The 23572-nt window shown below is 38.8% G+C and overlaps 1 protein-coding gene across 1 annotated transcript in view; it reads right to left on the bottom strand.

Moving 5' to 3' along the window:
- The window catches only part of micu1 (mitochondrial calcium uptake 1), a 57308-nt gene that overhangs the window by 19014 nt on the left and 14722 nt on the right, over positions 1–23572 (bottom strand). Inside the window, exons 4-5 of the mRNA XM_057342089.1 lie at positions 16494–16656; positions 8555–8598 (exon numbers count right to left, since the gene is read on the bottom strand). Coding sequence (XP_057198072.1) covers positions 8555–8598; positions 16494–16656 — 207 coding nt within the window. The remainder of the gene's footprint in view (positions 1–8554; positions 8599–16493; positions 16657–23572) is intronic.

Below are 23572 nucleotides of genomic sequence, written 5' to 3'. Positions count from 1 at the left end.
AACAAAGACATACGGGTAAACCAAATGACCCAAAAAGAGTTTGGGACAAGAAGATATAGTCGAGAGAGATCAAACTAGGATCAATATCGGTGTGGCATTTCCTAAATGGAGAGCGCTACGCGACAAATTTTAACTAGACAGAGACGCTGATCTTGCATGTGTATTACTAGACAGGTGAGCAACTGGTTAGATTCCTTTACTGACTTTAAACTTATGATTATTGTATCGATCAACAAGGTTAGTCTTATTGTTTGAATGTCTTTTTCTTAATTTAGCACATCATGTATATTAGGGCTGTGCAAAAATATCGATACAGGTAACTATCGCAATATTTTTTTTTTCGATAGTGTATCGAGAGTGATACCTCTACTATCGATATTTTTTTATAAATCATGTCATATACATACGGCCAAAAGTAAGTGGAAGCAAGCATGGCGAAAAATATAAGAATGCTTTGAGCTCTCAGAGCTGATGTGTGGGTGTGCTTTGGTTTTCAAAATAAGTAATGGAGTAATGAGTTATATAAAAAAATGCTATTTGTAGGATTCGCAAGTCATGACACAAGTCACTTGGCTACTGCAGTGCATTAGACAAAAAGTTTATTAAGAAAAGTAACAATGACATTTATTGTGCTTTCACGGATGTGACACCAGCGCATTTACAGCACAGATGAAGCAGGGGTTTTACACTGCCCATGTTCATTATTTTAACTGTAATGCACCACAACAGCCACGTGACCCACCTTATTTCCCTGTGCTACCCACTTGAGGGACGCAATCCACAGTTTGAGAACCCAAACCTCTGATCTAAAGGTCCATGCATCGCACATCATGTCCACTCTGCAGAGGTTAGAGATGTTTTCACACTTATCCTTACAGAAACCCTCGGTGGTGCACAGCATGTTGTATTTCTAGCTCTACTTTTTACATTTTCTATTTAAAGTATTGCAATATATCGCAAATGTGTATCGTATCGAAATACATAGCAATATATTGTATCGTGACCCATCTATCGTGATATGTATCGTATCGGGAGGCACTTGCCAATACACAGCCCTAATGTATATATTTACTAAACAAGCAGTAATAGTTTTTAGATCATCTGACTAAATAGTAATCCATTCATTTTATGAATTACATCTAATGCGTCTAATTCATTTTAATGAAATAAAATCACGTCATCAAACGCAACATTTGTAAAACTTTATTACTTTACATCATCCATAAACAAGATTTCTCATTCACGTCTGACTGATTATTAGCGGTGGAGTTGAAGACGACAGTTCCCATTATTCCACGCTCCTTCACTGCGTCATCAAGCTACGCCGTTGTTGTTGTTTTTAACATATCTGTTTTGAATGTGCGCCCTCTAGCGGCGGATTCTACAAACTGTACCATTAAAGTTAATTTATCTTGGATATTCATTAATATATGTTAATTGGAGTTTTGAAATTAGTTTTGAGCAAGTACAAAAAAAATCTGTTTCCTTGTCCTACTCGATTCACAACAGTAAACTTATAATAATAATTAATAATTTGAGTTATGATTTTGATACAAATGTATAGCATAATGCAATGCAAGTCGCTTGGATAAAAGCATCTGCCAAACACATAAATGTAAATGTAATGATTTTGCAGGAAATGTCGACCTGACTTCAACAGAGATGGCGGTAAAGAGGCAAAAGTTACAGACTGCAGCTTTAATGATCCTGTGATGAATTTTTTAACCGTGTTAGACACTATAAGTGAGTTTGATCTATTTACTGGTAATGATTCATCTTGTTCATCATATGATGCATTGCACACGACTGCAATTTATATACAAACACTTTCCTTTTCAGAATATCAGTAACTAACGGCAAGAAAGATTTCTTGTCAAATGGCACGCCATCTTACATATATCGGCTACACATCCCATTTGTGATCAAATTTTCAAATGTTCAGTAGTGGGTCAACGCCCACTACCAACAATACAACCACATGAGCGATAATATATCACTGTACGTGCCTCAAAAAAAGAAAGAAAAAGAGATAGCAAGAGGGAGGATCTGAAGGGTTGTTTTTCATAAACACACACAGCTGGTGAATAAGAAAATATTTCCCATACAAAACAAACCATATGCAAATATTAAATGTCAGCTACAACCCAATAAACAAAGCCAAACAAAGCTCCGTATTGGACAACACTCCTGTGGGACTTTAGAGAAAGCCACTGTGCACACAGACTACACGCATTCAAGCTAGCATTACAAATGTCAAATAAACACGTTCACACATACGCTTTGTTGTTTGTGCGTGTATTGTGTTTCTGTGTCTCACATTATATCATTGTTAATGTGCTTGCTGATTATTTAGAGATGGACATATGGCTCTAAACTAAATTTGGTCAAAAAAATATAAAGACTTCCAATTTTGAGGTCTCTACACAACACGACACTTCTAGATTTTCCAATAAAGGCACCTGCTAAAACTGAAAGGTCACGATAAGGTCATCCACAGGACGTCAAACTGGTTTCAATGGACGCAGTACCATCAGCATCACACACATATCAAACTCCACCCCCTCCCTCCCTCCCACCCATTCATCATGATCACATGATTACAATGACATCACAGTACAGCACCTAGAAGCACCCGCAGGAATTTATATCATAAACAATCATAAACTTTCTTCCAAAGTTAGTCAACTCATGCTGTGTGCTTGTTCATGCAGGGCCAGTGAGCCGAGATTCAAAGAAACGGTGCACGTGTTCCTAGGTCAAGGGCAAATTTTGTTGTCACCTTGCACAGGCAGGGGGCGCCAACTCTATCCCGTCCCACTAGCAGCCTGTCCTGCAGCCAGTCAGTCGCAGGCATGCAGCACAGGGCATGCACAGAGATCTAAAGCGCAGGCACGGGTCTCTACTTCCAACAGAGAGAAAGAGAGAGACAGAAGGAACATTCATCTTTTTGAGTTGCCAGAGATAAAAAAACTCATCGTTATCGCACCAGGTATATGTGCATGTCATTGTGCAGCAAACAGTGCGCTTCCAAACTGATCTGGGCATTTTAAAGGCCCACTGAAACGCATACGCATTCATGTAACGTCCAATGAGGACGGAGTATACTGAGTGGCTCCTCCCCTTTCTAAAATAGCCATAGCGTTTATTTTACCCCACAGTATGGAATCTAATGAGAAGCTGAAGTGCAAAATGATGTCATAAAAATTGTTGATTTGTATTGGCGGAAGTGAGAGACTGTACGTTTTGAATGATTATATCTTCTAGATGGGAATTTTGTCAATGTTTTGGGGCACACCGGGATAGTTTCCTCAAAAATAAAGAATCTTTCGTCATTTATTTACTCTCATGCAGTTCAAAACCTGCATATGACTCTTCTGTGGAACACAACAGAATATATTTCGTCTCAGTGGTTTTGTGTTCATACAATGGAAGTCAATGGGGTCCGATGTCGTTCGGTTAGCGACGTTCTTCAAAATATCTTCGTTGGTGTCATACAGGTTAGGAATAACATGATGGTGAACAAATGATGATAGAATTTGATATTAATTCCAATTAGGCTAGTCTGTAGACCTCAGTTAGGGTCTATGCCATATTTCATTTGACCTGAATGAAAACAAGGCTGTGATCGAGTCTGCAATTGTTCATTGCCTCAAGCTCTTGTCATGTCTATTGTTGTGTCTTAAATACATTGGTAATTAGCAGCCTGTATCCACCAATTAAGTGTAAACACGGTTCATGCAAATGACATTACATTCTGTGTGTCTACAGTATTAAGCAAACATGTACCGATGGATGACTGCTCTGATCCCCTGACTGTGCTGCATTATTCATGTACATAAGCATTTTCACATGCATGCACAGATGAACAGGCGCTCTTGCTTTATCTGTAGGACAAACAAAAGGAGAATCTCGATGCTCAATAATTCAACGGGGAGAGACGACAGCTGGCTTTCCTCCACACTGTACAAAACAAGCCCTACTGCACATGTGCAAACATTAGACCCAGGTGCTGGTAATAAAGAGCGCGTGGGCAGAATCGTCTAGATCGATTTAGATTAATATGAAGTAACGTGCACAAGAAACGTCTTGTACAAGCGGTGTTTCGTTGAGTATGCATATACTGTATGCCTGAACGCACCGGCTCTAGCCTCACGGATCATGCAGTGTGTGTTGGGGTGTGCCTTGTTTAACCATTGAGTGAAGATCAATACCGCCCACTTACCACTGTTTACCCTAGCCCTAAAGGTGATGAGTGTCATTTGTTAACTACAAATACGACAGTCATAGGTCGATTTACCTGAAAAGCAACATTTTGGTGCTATTAAAACTTATAACAGCACTGTTGTTTCAACCAATAGGGCGAGTTTAGTGCGGGTCTATTTGTTTTGTAATGAACAATGGCAGACTGGGGGAAAACCTGTCTGTCATTGTTCTCACAGTTTTATTTGGTCTTGCTATTGGTGCAGAAAATTACACAGCAGCTTTAAGACACGTTCAAGCATGTCAGTCATCCGCAAAATGAACACACCCCACGAATGAACCCGAGAAGGTATTCGTTAAAAAGGGAATGCCTGGTTCGACACCGATGCCACGTCTGGCACCGAGACATCTGATCCAGCACGATATTCTCTCTAGCAGTACAAACACTATCAGCTTCTCTGCTATGATCGCCGTGAAAATGCACCGTCAGTAAGAATGCGGTTTCACTTTTCCTCTATTCAAATCTCTTTTCTGCTGATCTCAAGTTCTCTTCCGCTCATCTGGCCGTGCTCGCAAGTTTTATTACCCATCCAGTGATTTTTAATGAAATTTAGAGCCATTTAATGCATTGTTTGGCCAGAGCTCCGCGCTCGGGAACTCCGGCGGATTTTCACTCTGACAACTCAAGAAGATTGAGAGCGCAGGAGAAGAGGACAGAGGAGAGGTCTAGAGAAGTTTTCAGTAGCTAAAGAAGCTAAATCACGCTTGTACACGCATACGTAGACCCATGCAGCTTGGCACACGCCCCATACCTGCCAGAAGTCCTGCGGAGAGGGAGGGGCGCACAGAAAGGGGGAGAGGGTTCCAAGGGGGGATGGAGAGGTAAAGAGATGGCAGAAAAGAGAATGACGGGTGTCATTGGTTAGATGGGACGCATGAAAGAGCCGAGAGCACATATTAATAACAGTCAACACAACGACACGATGGTATCACATCCCTAAAAAATGCAAACAACAATGTAGGACATCTTGAGACCTGGAGGAATAATGAATTTGTGTGTTAAGTGAGACATAGAAAAGATGGAACATTGATATACAATTTATACATTTCCATACAAATATGAATTCAACATTCATATCAGAGCTGGGGAACTCAACCTACCTGACAAAAGTGTAAGGTGTTTTAAAAAAGTGTCACTATTTTAATATTAATATGTTATATTAATTTTAACATCCCCTTAGACATACAGTAAGAAAAGCTATTATTTATAATATATTTTTAAGAATCATCCCCAATTCTCATTATTTCAATGGGGAAAAAGTACATATTCTTACCAATACAAAGCATTTATGCACCATATTAAAGTAGCTTTAATTTAATGTAATTCTAACTTAAAGGGACAGTTCACCCAAAAATGAAAATTCTGTCATCATTTACTCACCCTCAGATTGTTCCAAGCCTATATAAATGTCTTTTGTTCTGCTGAACACAAAGGAAGATATTTGGAAGAATGTCAGTAACTAAACAGATCTTATGCCCCATTTACTGCCAGAGTAGGGAAAATAAATACTATGGAGTCAATGGGGGATGAGATCTGTTTGACTACTGACATTTTTCCAAATATATTCCTTTGTGTTTAGAAGAACAAAGACATTTTTATAGGTTTGGAACAATCTGAGGGTGAGGGGGAGAACTATGCCTTTAATTTAATGTAATTCTACTTTTTAATGATACACATTGTTTCAAAGCAGCATTACACAAAAAAAGTTTTAATTAACTCGCCAAATAGTTCCTTACAACCCCTCAGTGAGCAGCCAAAACTCTTATTAACATCTTTGCATTTAATTTACTCGGATTCAAACAAACTATGCATTGCAGTATTTTTACTGTAATTCATTCACATACTTTATTACAGTAATGATAATCTAATAAAACCCACCACTGAGAATAATGAAAAGTAAACAGTCTGCGAACATTACAGTAAACATGTTTTTGGTGGAAAACGTGCCAAATTGTTATGAAAATATGCCACGATGAAAAATTGTGTTAAAAAATTTGAATTTAAATTTCTCTTGACACATTTTAAATGAGCTTCCCCGACACTGACTGTCAAACAGCAGAAAACATGAGATGTGTAAAACACCCGTGCACATTAAAAGTGGACTGAAGTGAGCGCACACACTTCCTTCTCTCACACACAACCAGATTTAGCTGTGAAAATCACACTTGCAAAGCACCAGCTGCGATGACCTGCAAATTACTGTTGATGTATGATAAACACGAAGGTTAAAAGTGCTGGTGTGTTCACACTCTCACAACACAAAACAATTACACACCAGTGTTTATTAGCATAGCGCGCTTGTGTGCTAAAAATACTCTTCCTGGAATTATATCATAAAATCTAGACTTCAGTGGCTAATGGCGACAAGGAAGAAGGTTAAGATGGTCCCAACAGTCCTGCCGGGAGACAGTATACTGTAGAGTAATCCAAGAGCAAGCTCAGATGGAATGGAAACGAAGAAATATAGAAATGTATTCCGCATCCTTCTGGCTGAGAACCTCCAGAGAAAACAAACAGAGAAATGTAAATAAACTAGAAGGAAAATTTAAGAAATTTAATGGGAAAATAACACCGAAAGGATGTGGTAAGGGTTGGGCGGTATGATTAAAAATCTGTTTCAGGGTACGAGTAATTTTATGGTAATAATAAAAATCACAGTACCACAGATATTGTGTAAAAATAAGATCAGGATATAGTTATCTGTGCACTCGATTTGTGTGGTTTTTCATCACGTGAAGCGTCTCACTTGGTCTAAAATGCAAAGCGATGCACGTGAGTTAGCCACGCCCACAAATGTACATACCGCATTATACTGAAAACCCGTTGCGACTGACATTTGACGCAAAGGTGTATACCATCATACCGCCCAACCCTAGGATGCACAGTAGTGCTACATTCAGACAGGCACTGTAGGGTGACTAATGGGGAAGTAGGCAAAAAGCCTCTTTACATATAAAACGTTTTTTTTTCAGCAAGCAGCAAATTATATTCCAATATTTCAGTCAATTAAAGTACATTTATCGCCAGGATCCCACTTCTGGCTGAACCAATGGCACTGGGGCAGGACTTGTTGGAAACAATTCATTTTTGCAGTTCCGTTTGGTGCCACTAGGGGTGTCATTTGGCGTTATTTTGGAGCAAGTGTCCAACCCTGAATGTATTAAACCACCAACATCTTTTTCACCTGGTTCGATTAGCTGTTGGATTTTAACACTGAGAAACTGAAGAGTGTTTCAGCATCTGACCAGAGGCTGATTAACAGTGTGTTCAACCAACTCATTACTATTAATGTGCTAACAAATAGTCCCATAAAGTGTGTGGAAACAGCACAAACACAGATTAGGTGACAAACCCAGTACAAAGATCAGCCATATGTTCAAGGTTCACCTGTACTTTACATGCACAAGGATCATTTGAAACATCCCGGCAGAAAATCTGTCATCATTTACTCACCTTCCAGTTGTTCCAAATCTGTATAAATTTCTTTGTTCTGATGAACACAGAGAAAGATATTTGGAAGAATGCTTATAACCGGACAGATTTTTCCCCCCATTGACTATCATTGTAGGAGAAAATACAATGGTTGTCAAAATTGCCCCAGAGCTGTTTGCTGTCCTACATTCTTCAAAATATCTTCTTTTGTGTTCAACAGAACAAAAAAAAGATAAAGTAATTATTCCTACTATGGGAGTCAATGGGGGCAAAATCTGTCTGGTTATAAGCAATCTTGCAAATATCTTTCTCTGTGTTCATCAGAAGAAAGACATTTATACAGATTTGGAACAACTCAAAGGTGAGTAAATTATGAGAGAGTGGGTGAAGTATCCCTTTAATCACAAAAAACATAAATATTGGCTGTAAATATCGGCAGAAATTTAAAAAGCCACATATTTTAAATTGAAAAAGAAAAGTTTAGTGAAGCAAGGACAGACATGTTTAAAGATACCCCCGGCGGGGGAGTATTTTAAGAGAGATGATAACAAAGAGCAGAGATGATACCGCAAAGCAAAAGTTGGCACATGACAGACAATACACAACACATAAGGACATCTGTCCCTGATGAGGGTATTTGCAAAACGGTTTAAGAGCGCAGAGAGTTTTCCTGGTGAACTGTAAAAGAGAGAACGTCTTAAAATGAGCTCAGAAGAATCTAAAGTGGATGAGTTTCTGTGGAGAGAGACTTCATGATGACTGAATAAAAACAAATGGCTCCATCCTGCGTCATTCTATCGAGCTGCACAATGGCAAAGTAAAGATTCATTCCCACTCACTCGCCCACATCTCACTGCTTACCTTTCCATCATAGCGTTTCACCACAAACTGATCCAGACCAAGGTCTGTGAGGAGAGAGAGAGAGAGAGAGAGAGAGAGAGAGAAGGTTACTAACAATCTAACATTTAATGACATTCATAATTGACTTTTTTCTCACACCACCCTGGATGAATTTATTTATCGAGCCAGTCACAATGCATTATGGGATTGACAGCTGCACAACAGAAAAACATTTCATGCTGCCTTGAAATTCTGTCAAAATAAAGATGAAAACAGAACATTTGCCTTAGGTTAGAATTTATGATGTCTTCAATGACGTCCTGCGTAAAGTTTTGAATCAGAGCTTTTATCACACATAAACAGGCCTATTTGTGCATGCATCTCACTAGTGACTTTAGCATTTAGACGTCCTTACAGGAACTAGGCCATTACTGATGTGTTCAAGTGATTAATATCAGCTATTACACACTCATTTCCATTTTAGAGAGTGCCCAAATAAATGCCAGAATCACTGAGCATCCAGTCGTTCCAACATTAATCTTGTGTTACAACAGAGGGCTGAGTTTAATATTAAGGGTCAGTGGGTTGAATTAAGCCGAATGGAATCTGTGTCTGATCCGGGGTCAGATTGTCTCTATACTTTCCTCTTTAGTTTCTAAGTGATTGAACGGCGCGTTGACCCCTAACTAGATTCTTAAACGAGCTGGTATGTGGGTTCAGAGTATGAAATTCAAAAACAGCTTACTGGTAGCGTCATGCTAATGGTCATAGCATAATTTAAATACATTAAGAAAATTAAAACCAATACTTTTCATATACTAAGAATGAGGTTATAAAAATGAAATTGGAGACATTTTCCCCAAAATACACACCGTCTGCCTTGTTTGGACAATCAGATAGCACCAGCAAAGAGATAAGAGACAAAGAGCCGGGCCTGACTCTCACTTTCCACTCCACCCGACCCAAACTGCTTTTGAGCCGAGCGTATCTCTCTAATTCTGCTGCTGAAACAAGGTTGAATTATGGATCAGCTTTCCTCGCAGCTAGATGAATAATACATTTTATGTTCACGTCCCTTCTCGTTCTCCCTAAAGGGAAGCCAGACTCTTTAAAGTTATTTAACTGCCATCACACGCCTCTGTAGCAAGCTGTGTGTGTCCTGCCATCCCATCCACAAATGCAGAAATAAAAGCCTAAATTTTTCTAAATGACAGTGAAGATACTGTGTTCTTACAATGAATGATACTACAAATGAATGACACAACACATCTACACAACAGTCAGTGGTATTCTTTAAACCACAGCAGCGCTTTGTGATGAATTTATGAAAATTCCCATGTTATTGCACACCTCATATAGCCTACCACAAGTTATTCAAAAGCTCCTACAGAAAACAATTATTTATTCACTATTATTTGTTTTTGGACGTGTCACCCAGAGGAGAATACAGAAGAACTCTTTATTCAAGCTCAACGAGCCAGTGAACTCTAATAAAGGCGTTCGGTTAGGTGGAGAGCCCATGAATTGGCATCCAACTCATGCCATTTTCTACTCAGTTTTTGCTGTACTCACTTTATGTCTGCAGTCCAATACACAAATTCTGAGAGAGTACTCTTTTTCATCTTTGTGTGGTCTCCAAACGTTTGTTATTCATTTTAAAGCATACAATGCTAAAATACTTGCCGCATAATAGCGCATGAGTAGCATGGGTCACTTTTAAAATGTGTTTTTATCATTATAAATCTTGACATGCAAGTGTTTTTTTGTTGGAATTTCCTTGACATGTAAAAGAAGAGGCCATTTGTCAAGTTTAACTATTGCGTTATGGAGAAAAAAGATCATTCATATTCTGCAGATGCTTTTATCCAAAGTGACTAAAAGTGCATTCAAGGTACATTTTCTCAGTATGCGTGTTTTCTCAGAATCAAATCAATAAACTTTGAGCTTTAGCAATAAAGTTTTTAAAGGCAAAAAATAACACACTATATATAAGCCAGGTAGAATGACAGATGAGGGGAGACTGACTAGAGAGACAGACACTACATGATTTCACAGAGAAAGTTTTCATAAGGTGTCGATTTGGTATTATTTCAAACAATGTAAATCATACAGAAAAAGCAAGTATGAAGGACCATCCCTATGCCCTTCACTAAACACAACCATCACTGAGGAGAAGCAAAAACATATGAATGCAATCGTAAATATTCATGTTTTCCTGTGGCTCAGTGGTTAGAGCATGGCACTAGCAACGCCAAGGTCATGGGTTTGAACCCAGGGATTGCACATGTATAACAAATGTATAGTACAATGCAATGTAAGTCACGTTGGATAAAAGCGTCTGCCAAATGCATAAATGTAAATGTACATGTACAGTACATGTCATGTAAATCTGCCACCAATGGGGTATATGCACACGGAGCGACGACGTCCTTCCACTAAAATCTATGCCAGCTCTGTTACATCCAGCACCATAGGGAACAATGGCGTTTCGCTTCAGGATGCATATACGATTACGATCAACAACGTGAGTCTACAGTATGGGCCCTATTGAACACCCGGCGCAAGTGTTTTTGCTAGTTTCCACCCGATGCAGTTCTCATTTTCCCGTCCTGCGCCACGTTGTTTAAATAGCAAATTCATTTGCGCTCATTTGTGCGGTCTAAAAAAGAGGTGTGCTCAGTTGGCTCGTTGCTATTTTGAGGAACTGAAAATAGACTGCCCCATAGACCAACTCAAACCTGGTCTAAAATCAATGGCGCAATATTTTTTTTAGTTACCTGAAGAGTGCATTAGGAATATGTGCCTATAGGCGGGTGCACAGCGCTCGTACATTCTGCTTATTACACACAGAGGGACGCGCAGCAGCACACAATAATGCCAAATATTACAAATAAATGGATTACAATGTAAAATATTATTATTGTGGACAAAGATAAAAATCCGGCTTGTACTGTAGACGGTCTGCTTGCGCGCTTTAACTTTTCGCACGAGCAGACGCGTTTCCTTCCTGGAGAATTCCGCCGTGTAAATGGCGAATCCGCCATGGCGCGAGCGCAACTGGCTCTTAAAGGGAATGGGAGATGAGACTCTGATTGGTTTACTGCATGTTTGGCCCACAAAACACCCCTTACTCATGAAGAGAATCTGGGCAACCCGTTAAGACCACGCGCCCGAGCGCGCCGACCGTTTTCCCGTCGTTAAATTAGAAAAAGTGGATTCGGACACGCCCCGAGTGCGCCTGTGCCGTGCGCTTTAAACCATGTGTTTAGATCATGAAAATAGGGCCCTTTGAGTCTATCCCGTATGTCATGTCGGTTCACCGAAATTTGAACGTTTTCTTACTAAACACATCGTTATCACTTTGTGAAAATGCCCTTAGCGCTATGAGAGCGGAAGTGACCTAGCTGGCAGCGATTTTAGCGGAAGTACGTCATCGTCCCGTGTGCATATATCGTATTTGCTTTGTTGTGAAAAGTTTTGAAATGCCATGAGATCGTGTTAGAATATGAAGGTCTCAGGATAAATCTCAGGAGTGCTGAGGTGGGCAGTATGTATTCACAGCCGGTCACCTCCACTATACCGTTATTTAGACTTCAACAAAAGAAGATAAGAGTTCCTTATTAAAAAAGAAAGATATGCCAGAACAGTGAATGTGCGATTCCAGTAAAAATATGCCCCAAAGTGCTTATTTAAGAGGGCTTTTTCTAATAACCAGTGCTGTAATAGTGTCCATTTTTCTTTACATGGTCTTCCTGACAGCGCTTGTGCTAATGGCAAATCTGAATTTAATGCCTTACAGAAAAGCACAGCACAAGGTGATTTCCCCAACCAATCACAGCCTTGACATTAAATCTACATCTAAACTAAAAAGAAAACGATTGGTCGACAGTAATGTTGTTCTAGGCGCTTACTCAAAGGACACACCAAGAGAATTCTGTAAACTTCAAACTTCAATGATCTGTCTACAGAAATGACATTACAGGACCAGCAAAAGTTCTTTCTATAAGAATATGTACTTGTGTAATTCGCAGAGTTGTGTAATTCATAAAAAAATGTGTAACCTTATTGATGTGCGTTATCAAGTTCATCATGTAAATTATTCAAATGAGCTATTTAAAACAATATATACTGCATACTGGTGCAAAAAGGAACTTAAAGTGTGTATGCTTTCACAAATTTACTACCATCAGCATTTCTTTTAGTTATCCATGGCCACTGATCAAATCTCTCCCATCAGCTTCACCTCTGACTGTGACTGACTGTCTGTCTTCAGGTCAGCATCATCTCTAAACATACAACAACTGCTTTACTGAATCACTGCCCCAGTGGATTTAATGGATTTAGAAAAGCCAAAACGTTCCTTTAGCCAATGCAATGTCTAAATATACAGAGTTCCCAGGTTCAACAAACTGAGGCTTAAACACTCATTTGTATACCAAGCAATATCAGAGTTGAACAAAGGTTTAAGATGTCACTGTGATGGAAATATTTGTGATGGTGTGAAGGTATTGGTACATGTTGTTACTGTATGGTAATATCCTGTTAAGATTGTTATGTGTAGGTCTAATGTTTCTGCAGATGTCGACTTGTGCAAATATGGTTTTGTCATCAAGGCAAATTTCAGACTCGTCTTACAATTAAGTATAATATCATATCATCATATCATGTCAAGGGTTCAAAGGAGGTTAAAATTGTAACAAGAGCTTGAATTTCACATGACAGTGGCACCTGTCTGTAGGAGAACATGATTCTTCACTAAGCCGTGTTCACACTTGACTTCTTTTTTGACAAGAAAAAGTTGAAAAGAAAAAATGGGGCTTTTCAAAGAAATGTTCGAAGCAATGTTCAAAGATAGCATTTGTACACAAAGGCAGCTGAGAGACAGGGTTTTTCCTGCATAGAGAAATTGGAGGCGGCCGCCTCCGTCAAATGTCGTGCTGCCTCAGGCTCTCGCCAAAATTATGTTGTGAGTCTTCACAAGAAATGCTGCGTGCATTTAACAGACTGTCATTTGTAACTGCACTTGCGGCATTACGCCACAGTGGAGGCGCTGTTTCGTTATCAGCACAAAAAGAGTTGCAGAACAAGAGCTGGCTGTGTTTCACGGCTGTTTGTTTTGCATCCAGGTACGTTTAATTTCTTGAAATTTCTTAAATTAACATGACGCACATCATTGTAATGTCTTTAGCAGTGCAGTTGGATCGTTGAATCAGCGTATACTGTACACAGCGAGCTCGCCAGTATGAACGCACATTGCGTTCAGAACGACTCGCACACGAATTACTCCGATTCATTTAAACTATTGAACTTTTCAGTCACTAGCGAATATAAGAGATCCTTGAATCATTTAAAGTGAACCACAGAGAATGCAAGATGTGAATGAGTTTTGCTCATTTAGAAAGACTGGTTCATTCAGTTGGCTATTGTGGGCTGAAAAGTTAGCTGAAAATGATAAAAAAAAGCTTTATTTGATTAAAAAAAACATTTCTGTTTGGTTGAATAAAAGTAATGTTTTATACAACTTAATAATTGTCATTTTTATCTAATTTTATTAGAACTTTAATATGTCAAACTCAAAGTCACTTTGGTTAAGCCACTTAAAATTACGGTAGGCCTTCGTGTGTGTGTACAAGATCAGGATGGCACCACCTCCGCCTCATTTTGAGCCAGGAAAAACCCTGTAGAGAGACAGGCTTCATAGGCAGCGTAACAGAAGTCTATTTGAATTATAAACACAGAGCGTCTTTGCAATAACCAATCACATATTTAAAGACTACAATACTAATTTCTCGCTAGAAATGCAATCAGAAGTTAATGAAAGTGAAAATTAAACTTACATTTACACAAAACTATGCTCCAACGGGTGTTTCGGCCAGCATTTTATTTTTTCGAGCTTGAGCCTTCTCGACCAATCACGTTCCTCGCATGTTGTTATGGAAACGACAGGTCTCTGTCATTGGTTAGCTGTGAAAAAGGTGCTAGAAGTTGAACTTTTTTGAACCTCAAAAGACGCTCTGAGCTGCAGGAAAAGACGCTGGCGTTGGCGTTTAAAAAAGCAATCAGGACTTTTTTGAAAACACGGTTTACTCCATAGGATTATAATGTAAAACAGACGCTAGTAGCTTAAAAAAGAAGTCAAGTGTGAACACGGCCTAATGTGTTAGACACATGACGTACAGTAATCACATATCACGGCTTTAACACGCACAGGAACAGACTCGCAGACTCAGAAGTGAGCTAGAGGCCAGTGGCTATTAGTGTATTTATGAGCGTGCCAAGCTTGCAGCTATTTACAGATATAGAAACAAGGCTCAGCAGGAAATGAACATGACTGATGTGTGTTTGTGTTTATGAGTGTGTGTGCCACTCAGAACTGAACTGAGAATCCTATGCTATATGATAAAATCTAAATCTGTTTGGTAGTTAAGCACTGAACTTAGTTGGAAAACATGTCTACTTTAGAAAAATGTGCTTTATACAAGAGTGAAAAACAGGATGAGAATAATTTAAATGATGGGTAAAAGATCATGTGTTGAACGCCATGTCAAAAACACCAGTATATTATGCTTCCTTCACGTGCTCTCGGAATTATCGGAAATATGAGTTTCCGAGTTAAAAATTGCACTTAAACGCCCTCTGATGTCGCGTTTCCCACTGGGAAGTTGGGAAATAATTTTGATACCTGCTGAGATGGGCAGGCCTTACACAATCAACATGGCGGATGGGAGAAGGATTTCTGCTGTGACAGATATGATTTATTCATTTTTCCGCAACAGCGCCAATGCCTTGTCTTGTCGTTAAATTAGTACATGTATGTTTTATACACTGCGAAAATAGCATGTATTTCACCAATATTCCAGAATAATAAGCAAGCTGACTAGTAAAACTATACAGTAAGATGTACGGTTGAAAACTATTATTACCATATAACATTTTCCCAAGACACATGCAAGCATGAATCTGGCGTCCTCCATTCTATCCAACAACAAAGCACCAGAACACAACCAGCTCGGAATCATGACATCAGAAGTGGGAATTATAACATTTCTGAGAGCACGTGAAGGCAGCATTAGTCCTGGCAGTTTTCCAGTATGTGAAGTTCTAGCATTACTAGTAAATTACCAGTATGAACACAAACACGGTCAGAATGCTTAGTCTGCTTTGGGCCAATCATAACATGATGCGTTGACTTTGCACAGTTCATGGACAGCAACTCCATAAATTTAAAGATCTGCCACAAAAATGAATACAAAAAAATGCTAATATTCAGATACAAAGTCATCTTTCGCTATGTTTGCAGACCAGAGTTATCACAGTTTGGTTTTCAGTATTATTGTAGTTCATTAGTATTTTGTTCTTATGTTCATTTTAGTTTAATCTTAGCGACTATGGTGTGTCCTTGTAAGATTTTATTATTTAGTTGTTTCTTTTTATGTTACTATACAAGTTTAATCAATGTAATCAATTGTTATTTTAACTTTTATTTATTTTCAGTTAATAATTTGAGTGTCTCAACTTATACTTCAGTTTTGGCAACATTTCTAATTTTCCTTCTGTTTAAGTTTATCAAATAATCTTTAGGCTGATACGCATGTTATTTAATTAACAGATTTTTTATTTATTTTAGTTTTAGTTCACTATAATAACCCAACACCAGCGCTTGTGCAGCTGCTTAGACGTTTAAAATTCCTGTTAAAGCTATCACAAAGATTATTGTTTTTTTGCTAGGTGTGAATGGTATCTTATGGCGTGTGAGAGGTATCTTACTGGTAAAAATTTTGGAATTTATCGGAAATCTCATTCTGCAAAATTTATGGTAATTGCAATTCAATTAATTGCTCTTTCTATCAGCATAAGCAGCATTGGGTCAATTCAAAACATATATTTACACTTATAGAGTGTGACTTCTTATTTCTGCTTAACCCTGGTGATAGAGATAGAGAGCAGGGCTGATACTCACTCTCCGGCTGTTTCTCATTGGGCGTGATCGAGCGCACAAAGTCCTGTGGTGTCATGTACACTTCCACCTCTCCGTGCTCATGGATGATCTTCAGCGTGGCGAAGTAGCGAAATATCTTGTCTGGGGTGGAATAAGCCCTGATCCTGTTCTCATACTCCATCACCTGAATAACACAAACACACAGAAGAGTAATTAACCAAAAGAAGCTCATCTACCAACAATAAACCACATTTCTCAGTAGCGTGAAGGTAGTTTGGCAGTAGCATGGGTTAAGGTTTTACAGTGATGAGCTACTTTATCTACAAGTAGCAATGTGGTGTGACTAAATCAAATTACAGCATTGTGAGTAAAGCTGTATATCCAAGAGACCACTGACAATAACCAAGCTCTCTCCTACATGAAAAAGAACATTATATTGAATCGTGTGTTTAGTTGAAATTCAGAGTAACAAGAAGATCAACACATAGTTAAACTGTGACCAACATTGCACTTTGTGATTCTGCATATTGAATATGGTGATATTTGATCCAGGTAAATATATAAAAGCCTGCTGGACAGACAGGGAGTGCCAAACTGAAGAAAAGTGTCTTGACAGGACATTTAAGTAAAGTAAAGTAAAGTGAAGTGAATTTGTCAAGAATGGTGACCCATACCCGAAATGTGACCTCTGCATTTAACCCATCCAGAGAGTAGTGAACACACGCACAGCAAGTGGTGAACACACATACACCCGGTGCAGTGGGCAGCTATCACTGCAGCGCCCGGGGAGCAAGTAGGGTAAGGTGCCTTGCTCAAGGGCACCTCAGTCGTTACCCGCCGGCCCTGAGGATCGAACCGGCAACCTTCTGGTCACGAGTCCGACTCTCTAACCCATTATGAATCCTCACAAAGTGTCGCTCAGAGTTATGAACTATGAGCAGTATAAATGTTTGTTATTGATAGCCTGAGGAGCATTTCTCCCCAAACTTTCTATTAGGGATTGACTCGGAAACATTAAGTGAATTGTTCGCAGCATCCATGCAGCTGCTGCAGATGTTTCATCTCTAGCAAATGCTCATGTTTGTGAGTGTTTCTGTTTATGCAGACAACTGTATTAATTTCTATGCTAATTCACTGTCAGCTCGACGACAGAAGTGATTGTAATTGCAAGATGATTTGAAGTTTAGGATATTGAACATCTGTTACGCGTAATGACTCTAATAACATTTCTATTTGTCAATCAAACACTGACCTGAGTTACATCAAGTTACAGGTCAATCATATTTCTGTCATTATCATACACTGTGTACTATAGTGGGTTTGGTCAAAGATATTAATATTAACAAGATGCGCCACTGCCATTACAATGAATGGGGAGGAATGCAACACTCAATATGGCCGCTCTAGCGAAGGAAGTCCCGCCTTCCAGTGAAACGAGCCAATTGTCCCCTGGGGCGGGGTTCTCGTGAGGCGCTTGCCAGCATGCGCAGTAGATGAAACGACCTCGAAAAAGGTGATTTTTAGCGCAATTTAAGCTTAGCAAACCCAAGTAGCCTTTCCCCATTTAAGTAGATAGGACTGTGGACTTGCTATTAACTGCCCAGAGGTGTTGCAAACATGGCCGCCGAGTGGCACGACTTCCGTAAACGGACTTTGGTTTGGTGCACATCTGTGCTAATCTAACTGTTGGTCTGTATGTGTCAATTTACAGTTGACCGCTGTAGCACATCTTGTTTTTGGTGTTGAGAAAGAAGTGTTTTAAAGGTGATGTGTCAAGAGCAGGTTAACCTCTGACTTCTGTTAAATTCATTTGTGGTCTTGGCTGTTTTGAAAGCAAGAACACATCCTGTGTGAATGCGCTCTAATTCTCTTCAAACGGCATGTTAAGATGAAGATTGTAACCCTGGACTTGAACTCAGGTCAGCCACGCACAAGCGCCACCTTTACAGAACTTCCGGTACACATTCACAAACAATAGAGTGCCTGTAGATTATTTCTGATGACAATCAAAAGAAACCCAGAAGAACCGTTACTTAGCTAAACTTGTCTCTCCATTATTTAGAATTTAGACTGCGATACCAAGCTCAACCGCTAGTTGTCAGTGTACCATACAGTTTGTATAAATGCAACCGAACTACAGGACCCATTCAACAAATTGTTTATTTAATAAAATGAACATACAACAAAATTCAACACATCGTTTATTTAATACAATTATTATACAGTCAAATAATAATACAAATTACGTTAACATAAATGAAATAAAATATAAATAGTTCTATTATTAGACACTAGCCAAACACAAACAGGAAGTTAGCTGGGGGTCTGATGAAACGGTCTACACAGCAACGACAGTGCCGTGTTGATTCTCATGCATAACAGCAGGTGATTGTCATTTTCACACCAGAATCGTATTTGGCCTGCGAGCAGTAGGAAGTAGGAAATACTTGAATCTGATGAAATAAATCTGAAATCTTAGAAATCCTGTTTAAAAAAATCTGTAAACCTAAAATGTATAAATCAAGCTTTTATTTTTATCTTTAGGGTACGTGACTCTCTATAGCCTGTAGCTAGAAGATGCTATAACAATGATAAAAAGCTTGTTCAGGCAAACATTTGTGGGGGAAGCTCAAATGTGTATTGTCAAAACTGGAAAGAGAATATGATTCACACGCCTTTCAGTTTACTAAGAGCATGCTGAAAAATATACACGACATCATTCAGAAAGAGATGTGTTTGTGTCACTGTCAGTGCCATAGAAACTGGCTGATGTATCTGCCACTCACTGTGGGCAGTTATTGATGCCAGCTGGTACATTCATAGTATCGTTCAAATGTTTGGTATCACTAGACATTGTGAAAGAAATGGACGCGTTTGTTTACCAATGTTGTTTAAAAAGTCTTGTTCTAACAGCAACTCCAGTCAAACTAACACCACTGTTATATAATCCTCAGGAAATCCTTCAAATGTGCTAATCTTGAGAATCCTTTTTTCCTATTACTAGCACAGCTGAAAATGGCTTTGATGCTTAATGAAGTATAGACACCACAATGCTGTGTCTTGAATAGTGGAACTACTTGTACATTCTAGTTATTGTAAAATAACATTTGTCAGATGCTTTTGCGCACAGTGACTTACAGTGCATTGATGGTGGACATTTTATTAGCTCGTGTGTTTTCTGTGAATCAAACCCATTGTATCATTGTACACGTTTGCTTGTAGCTACACACACCAAACAGCAGTTTCATCCATTCATGTTGACCATTCTTTAAAGAAATAGTTCACCCAAAATGATGACATTTGAAGTTACCAAAGCGCTCTTATGAGTTTGTTTTCATTTTCAGTTTGCTAAATAAGCTCATGATATTAACACACAATGTTCAGAAGACATTTACTAATACCCTGGAGTGATTTGCAATTCTTTTATGATAGATGTATGTGCTTTATGGAGCTTTAAAATTTTTGGACCTACTGCAGTGTTTCCCATTCATTGACGAGACTATGGCGGCCCGCCATAGACTATTTTGTTCCGCCACAGTCTTAAAACGAGCCGAATTGTTTTTCTTACAACAACATAACTATTTGTAACGTTGAATTCTGCACCGCTGTTTCGTTGTTGTGCCATTGTTCACGGCTAAAAATGCATCCCCCTCTCTGTTGCTTCAGCGCAATGTGCGCAGCACACACACAGAAACACACTGTACAAACGAACGCACACTCGCTCGCTACTGTTTCAGCTTTCGCGGTTGAAACGCAGACACGTCAACTGGCCAGGATTTAAAACGTCGCCAAGCCATACGGAATACAACATCGTTTGAGGGAAGTAAAATCTAATGTTTCAGTATTCACTGCAGTTATCCACAGTACAAACATGATTTTATCAGTGTACGACAGAGCAAACAGATAGCATTACCTCATGGCGTTAACATCATTATGTTCAGCTTCAGCATCATATTATTTCCAGCTAAAATAGCAGTCTGCATATAGGGACATTTGACATACACCATTTCTGTCGTTTAAAATGAGCAGCGCGTCTACACAACGGAGCTGTACGCAGCACGCGCACCCATGACATTTATAATGATTATCTTTTGGCACTAGATCTCTAATATCCGTCCTTATTTAGTGCCAAAAGCACTTCGAAACCTTTTCCAAATCGCCAAAATAGTTCCGTTTTGTTTTTAATGGCAAATTATTCATGTTTCGTTTCATTTCGATATTAAGTTAATTTAGAAAAATGTTTGAAGTATTTTCTTGTTTGTGGCTCACGTGCAGAAGGCATAGTTTGATGCTGGAGCACGAATTTGAATTAATGATGTGAATGACACTGTTTAAACTGTTAAAATAGTTTAGAATAAATAAACAGTTCAAAGGTTATATTTCGTTTAGTTTCTTTATTAGGTTAGAAAAATGTTTTGAGTATATTTGTTTGTTGCTCAGGCACAGAATGTAGTTTGATTGCCAACTGCCAATTTTAATGATTTGAATGCATGATGGGCATGAGTCTGCTTAAATCCCTCCTTTAGCTTCGGCTGTCGCCGTAAGAAAAATAAATGATACGGGGGCGCGCCACACACGATTACATGCTGCCCTGTGTGTCACCAAGTCCAAAATGTGTCAATATATTTGGTTTGTCAGACATCAAGCAGTGCTGCTCACACCGATAGGCGTCTGTCATCAATTGCTCTCGTGTTAGGTCTGCGCAACGCGCGCATAAAGTTGAAAACATAATAAATCACAAACTTAACATTACTCTGTTGTGCTGAGAGAGTGTGTGCTTTTCTTACGGGTTAACTCTAAACAGTCGCCACATCATAATAATGTATGAATGCTCTGGTCCGGATAGTAAAGTGATAGGCCTACTGCCATGCGGGGGAGTGGGACAACGGCACTGTGAAAAAGGCCTGATGCCCGGCCTGCGTTTTAATATATGGTAATATATAAATTATTTCAACTGTTAAACACTTTTTTGCTTCATTTTTTGATGGCTCATGCTCTACATGTTTTTGACTTTTTTGTTTGTGAACTCTCATTTTACCATGTGTTATCCCCATTTATATCTATGGTGCCAATGATTAAATTACTACTATAGCTATTGTATTCTTATAGATTGAGTCACTTAATTTTGCTCTTAAAATGCACCAGATTGCAGCATTTACCTTTAAAATATGCTAAATTTTCTTACGGGGGAGCATGCCCCCGGACCCCCTTAGAGGAAAATATGTTTAGCCCCCATAGTCTCACAAAATTCTCGCCGATGGGAGTGGAAATTTCTGTGGGTGATTTACTAACAAGGCGCACATTAAAAAACACAGGCGCAATATCTCATTCCCATAATGACCAACGCAATCTACTAAACATTGCGCAAATTAGCGCAGGGTAGTGATGCTGATAATCCACGGGTCAGGAGTAGGGTTGGGAATCGTTTCAATTTTATCGATTCCAATTCGGATTCTACTTATCGATTTCGATTCTTATCGATTCCCAGTTTCGATTCCACAGTTGAAGTAAAACATTTAGATATCAACCTGTATGGTCATTTAGCCTGCTTATTGACTTGTTTGCAATATATATATATATATATACAGTATATATATATATATGAGCACCGTTTTGTGTATATTTACACATAGAAACACACCTTTTCTGATTTATTACAATTTGTATTATCATGGTTGAACTACATCATGGTTAAACTGCAGTTACTATAATGCAACTATGGTTAATTTGTGATTCCTGTGCTTTAATGCAAATTCTATAGCTAACCTATGCTTACTATAGTAAAAAATATCGATAATTTTCATAAGGGCTTTTATTGAGATATCAGCAGATCATGCAACGCGTGTACTTTTCTGAAAATATGCACATAGGAATTGATAAGAGGAATTCAAATTTTAATCTCAAGTATCCTATTCCTTTCGATTTCGATCCGATTCCTAGCCTTTCGATTCCGATTCCAAATTGGAATTGATTTTCGATTCCCAACCCTAGTCAGGAGGATCAATTGGTATAAATGAACATTGTGTTTTTCATTTAAATACTTTTTTTTTTATTTAAAAACTTAACTTAACTTATTTAACAACTTAACTAATTCTGTTGTGTAATACCAGACATCAGTGTCCTATGACCTTATGAATATTAAATATTAAAACCAACATTAAAGCATCCATAAACAACAAAACCCACTTCACAACGAAGTCCAAAACGTTTGCTTCTATATCGACACAAACTCAAAACACAAACAAGCCGTCTAATGTAGCCGCTACATGATGAATGACCTCATCCATCACAGGCACAGTCCCGCCATCCTATCATGAGAGTCAATTTTCACTTTTTGCTGGTATGATTTATGCTGTTTATTGTAGTGCTGCATCCATAATTTATAGGAAAAACGTAATTCCCGGCTTTTAGGTCGACTAAAAATGAGGAATAGAGGGGTGGTGATAAACACACCTACACGCTGGTTTTCCCGCCACGTCTGGCTATTACAGGGCGGATCGTAGCAAAAATAAATCATTCTGTCAAATTCTGCCCTTTTATGAAAAACATATTCACACTAAACATAGTCCGGCTTAGCAAATAAGAAATTCAATCAGATTCAGCACATGATCCTCATAAATGTGTAAATGCCAAAGTCAATAACACTGATGAATTGGCTTGGCTTTACCGATGCAGCGGTTTACAGGGCACGCAACAAACAAAACCACTAAGGAGGGATAAACCATGGCTAGGTTTGCCTTAGGATTTTAATGCACGACGTGGAGGCGAAGAACCACCCGACGCGAAGTGAAGTGCATTAAAATAATCAAGTCCCGTTTTTTCTCCCAGAATGCGAACGCACAGGTCTCCTGGATTTTGATACCCAAATGTTGACAGGTATGCAGGCAGTGCATTCTCCAATCTGTGTGTGTAATATGATTACGGTAGAAATGTTTACAGAAAGCGCATTAATTTAAATGGTGATCAAAGCGGTTTTAATGCACACCTTCGAGCCAATCACAATGGAGCATTCTGACAGACCACGCTATAAAAACATTTAGACAACACAAATAATGATGCCACAATTCGAATCTGCTCAGGGGGAATTTGGCAGAGTATTA

Source organism: Triplophysa rosa, linkage group LG9 (assembly GCF_024868665.1).
Source record: "Triplophysa rosa linkage group LG9, Trosa_1v2, whole genome shotgun sequence".
In the NCBI taxonomy this organism is placed as follows: Eukaryota; Metazoa; Chordata; class Actinopteri; order Cypriniformes; family Nemacheilidae; genus Triplophysa; species Triplophysa rosa.
Note: the sequence above shows the minus strand (reverse complement) of the source record. Positions and strands in the feature narration are given on the sequence as shown.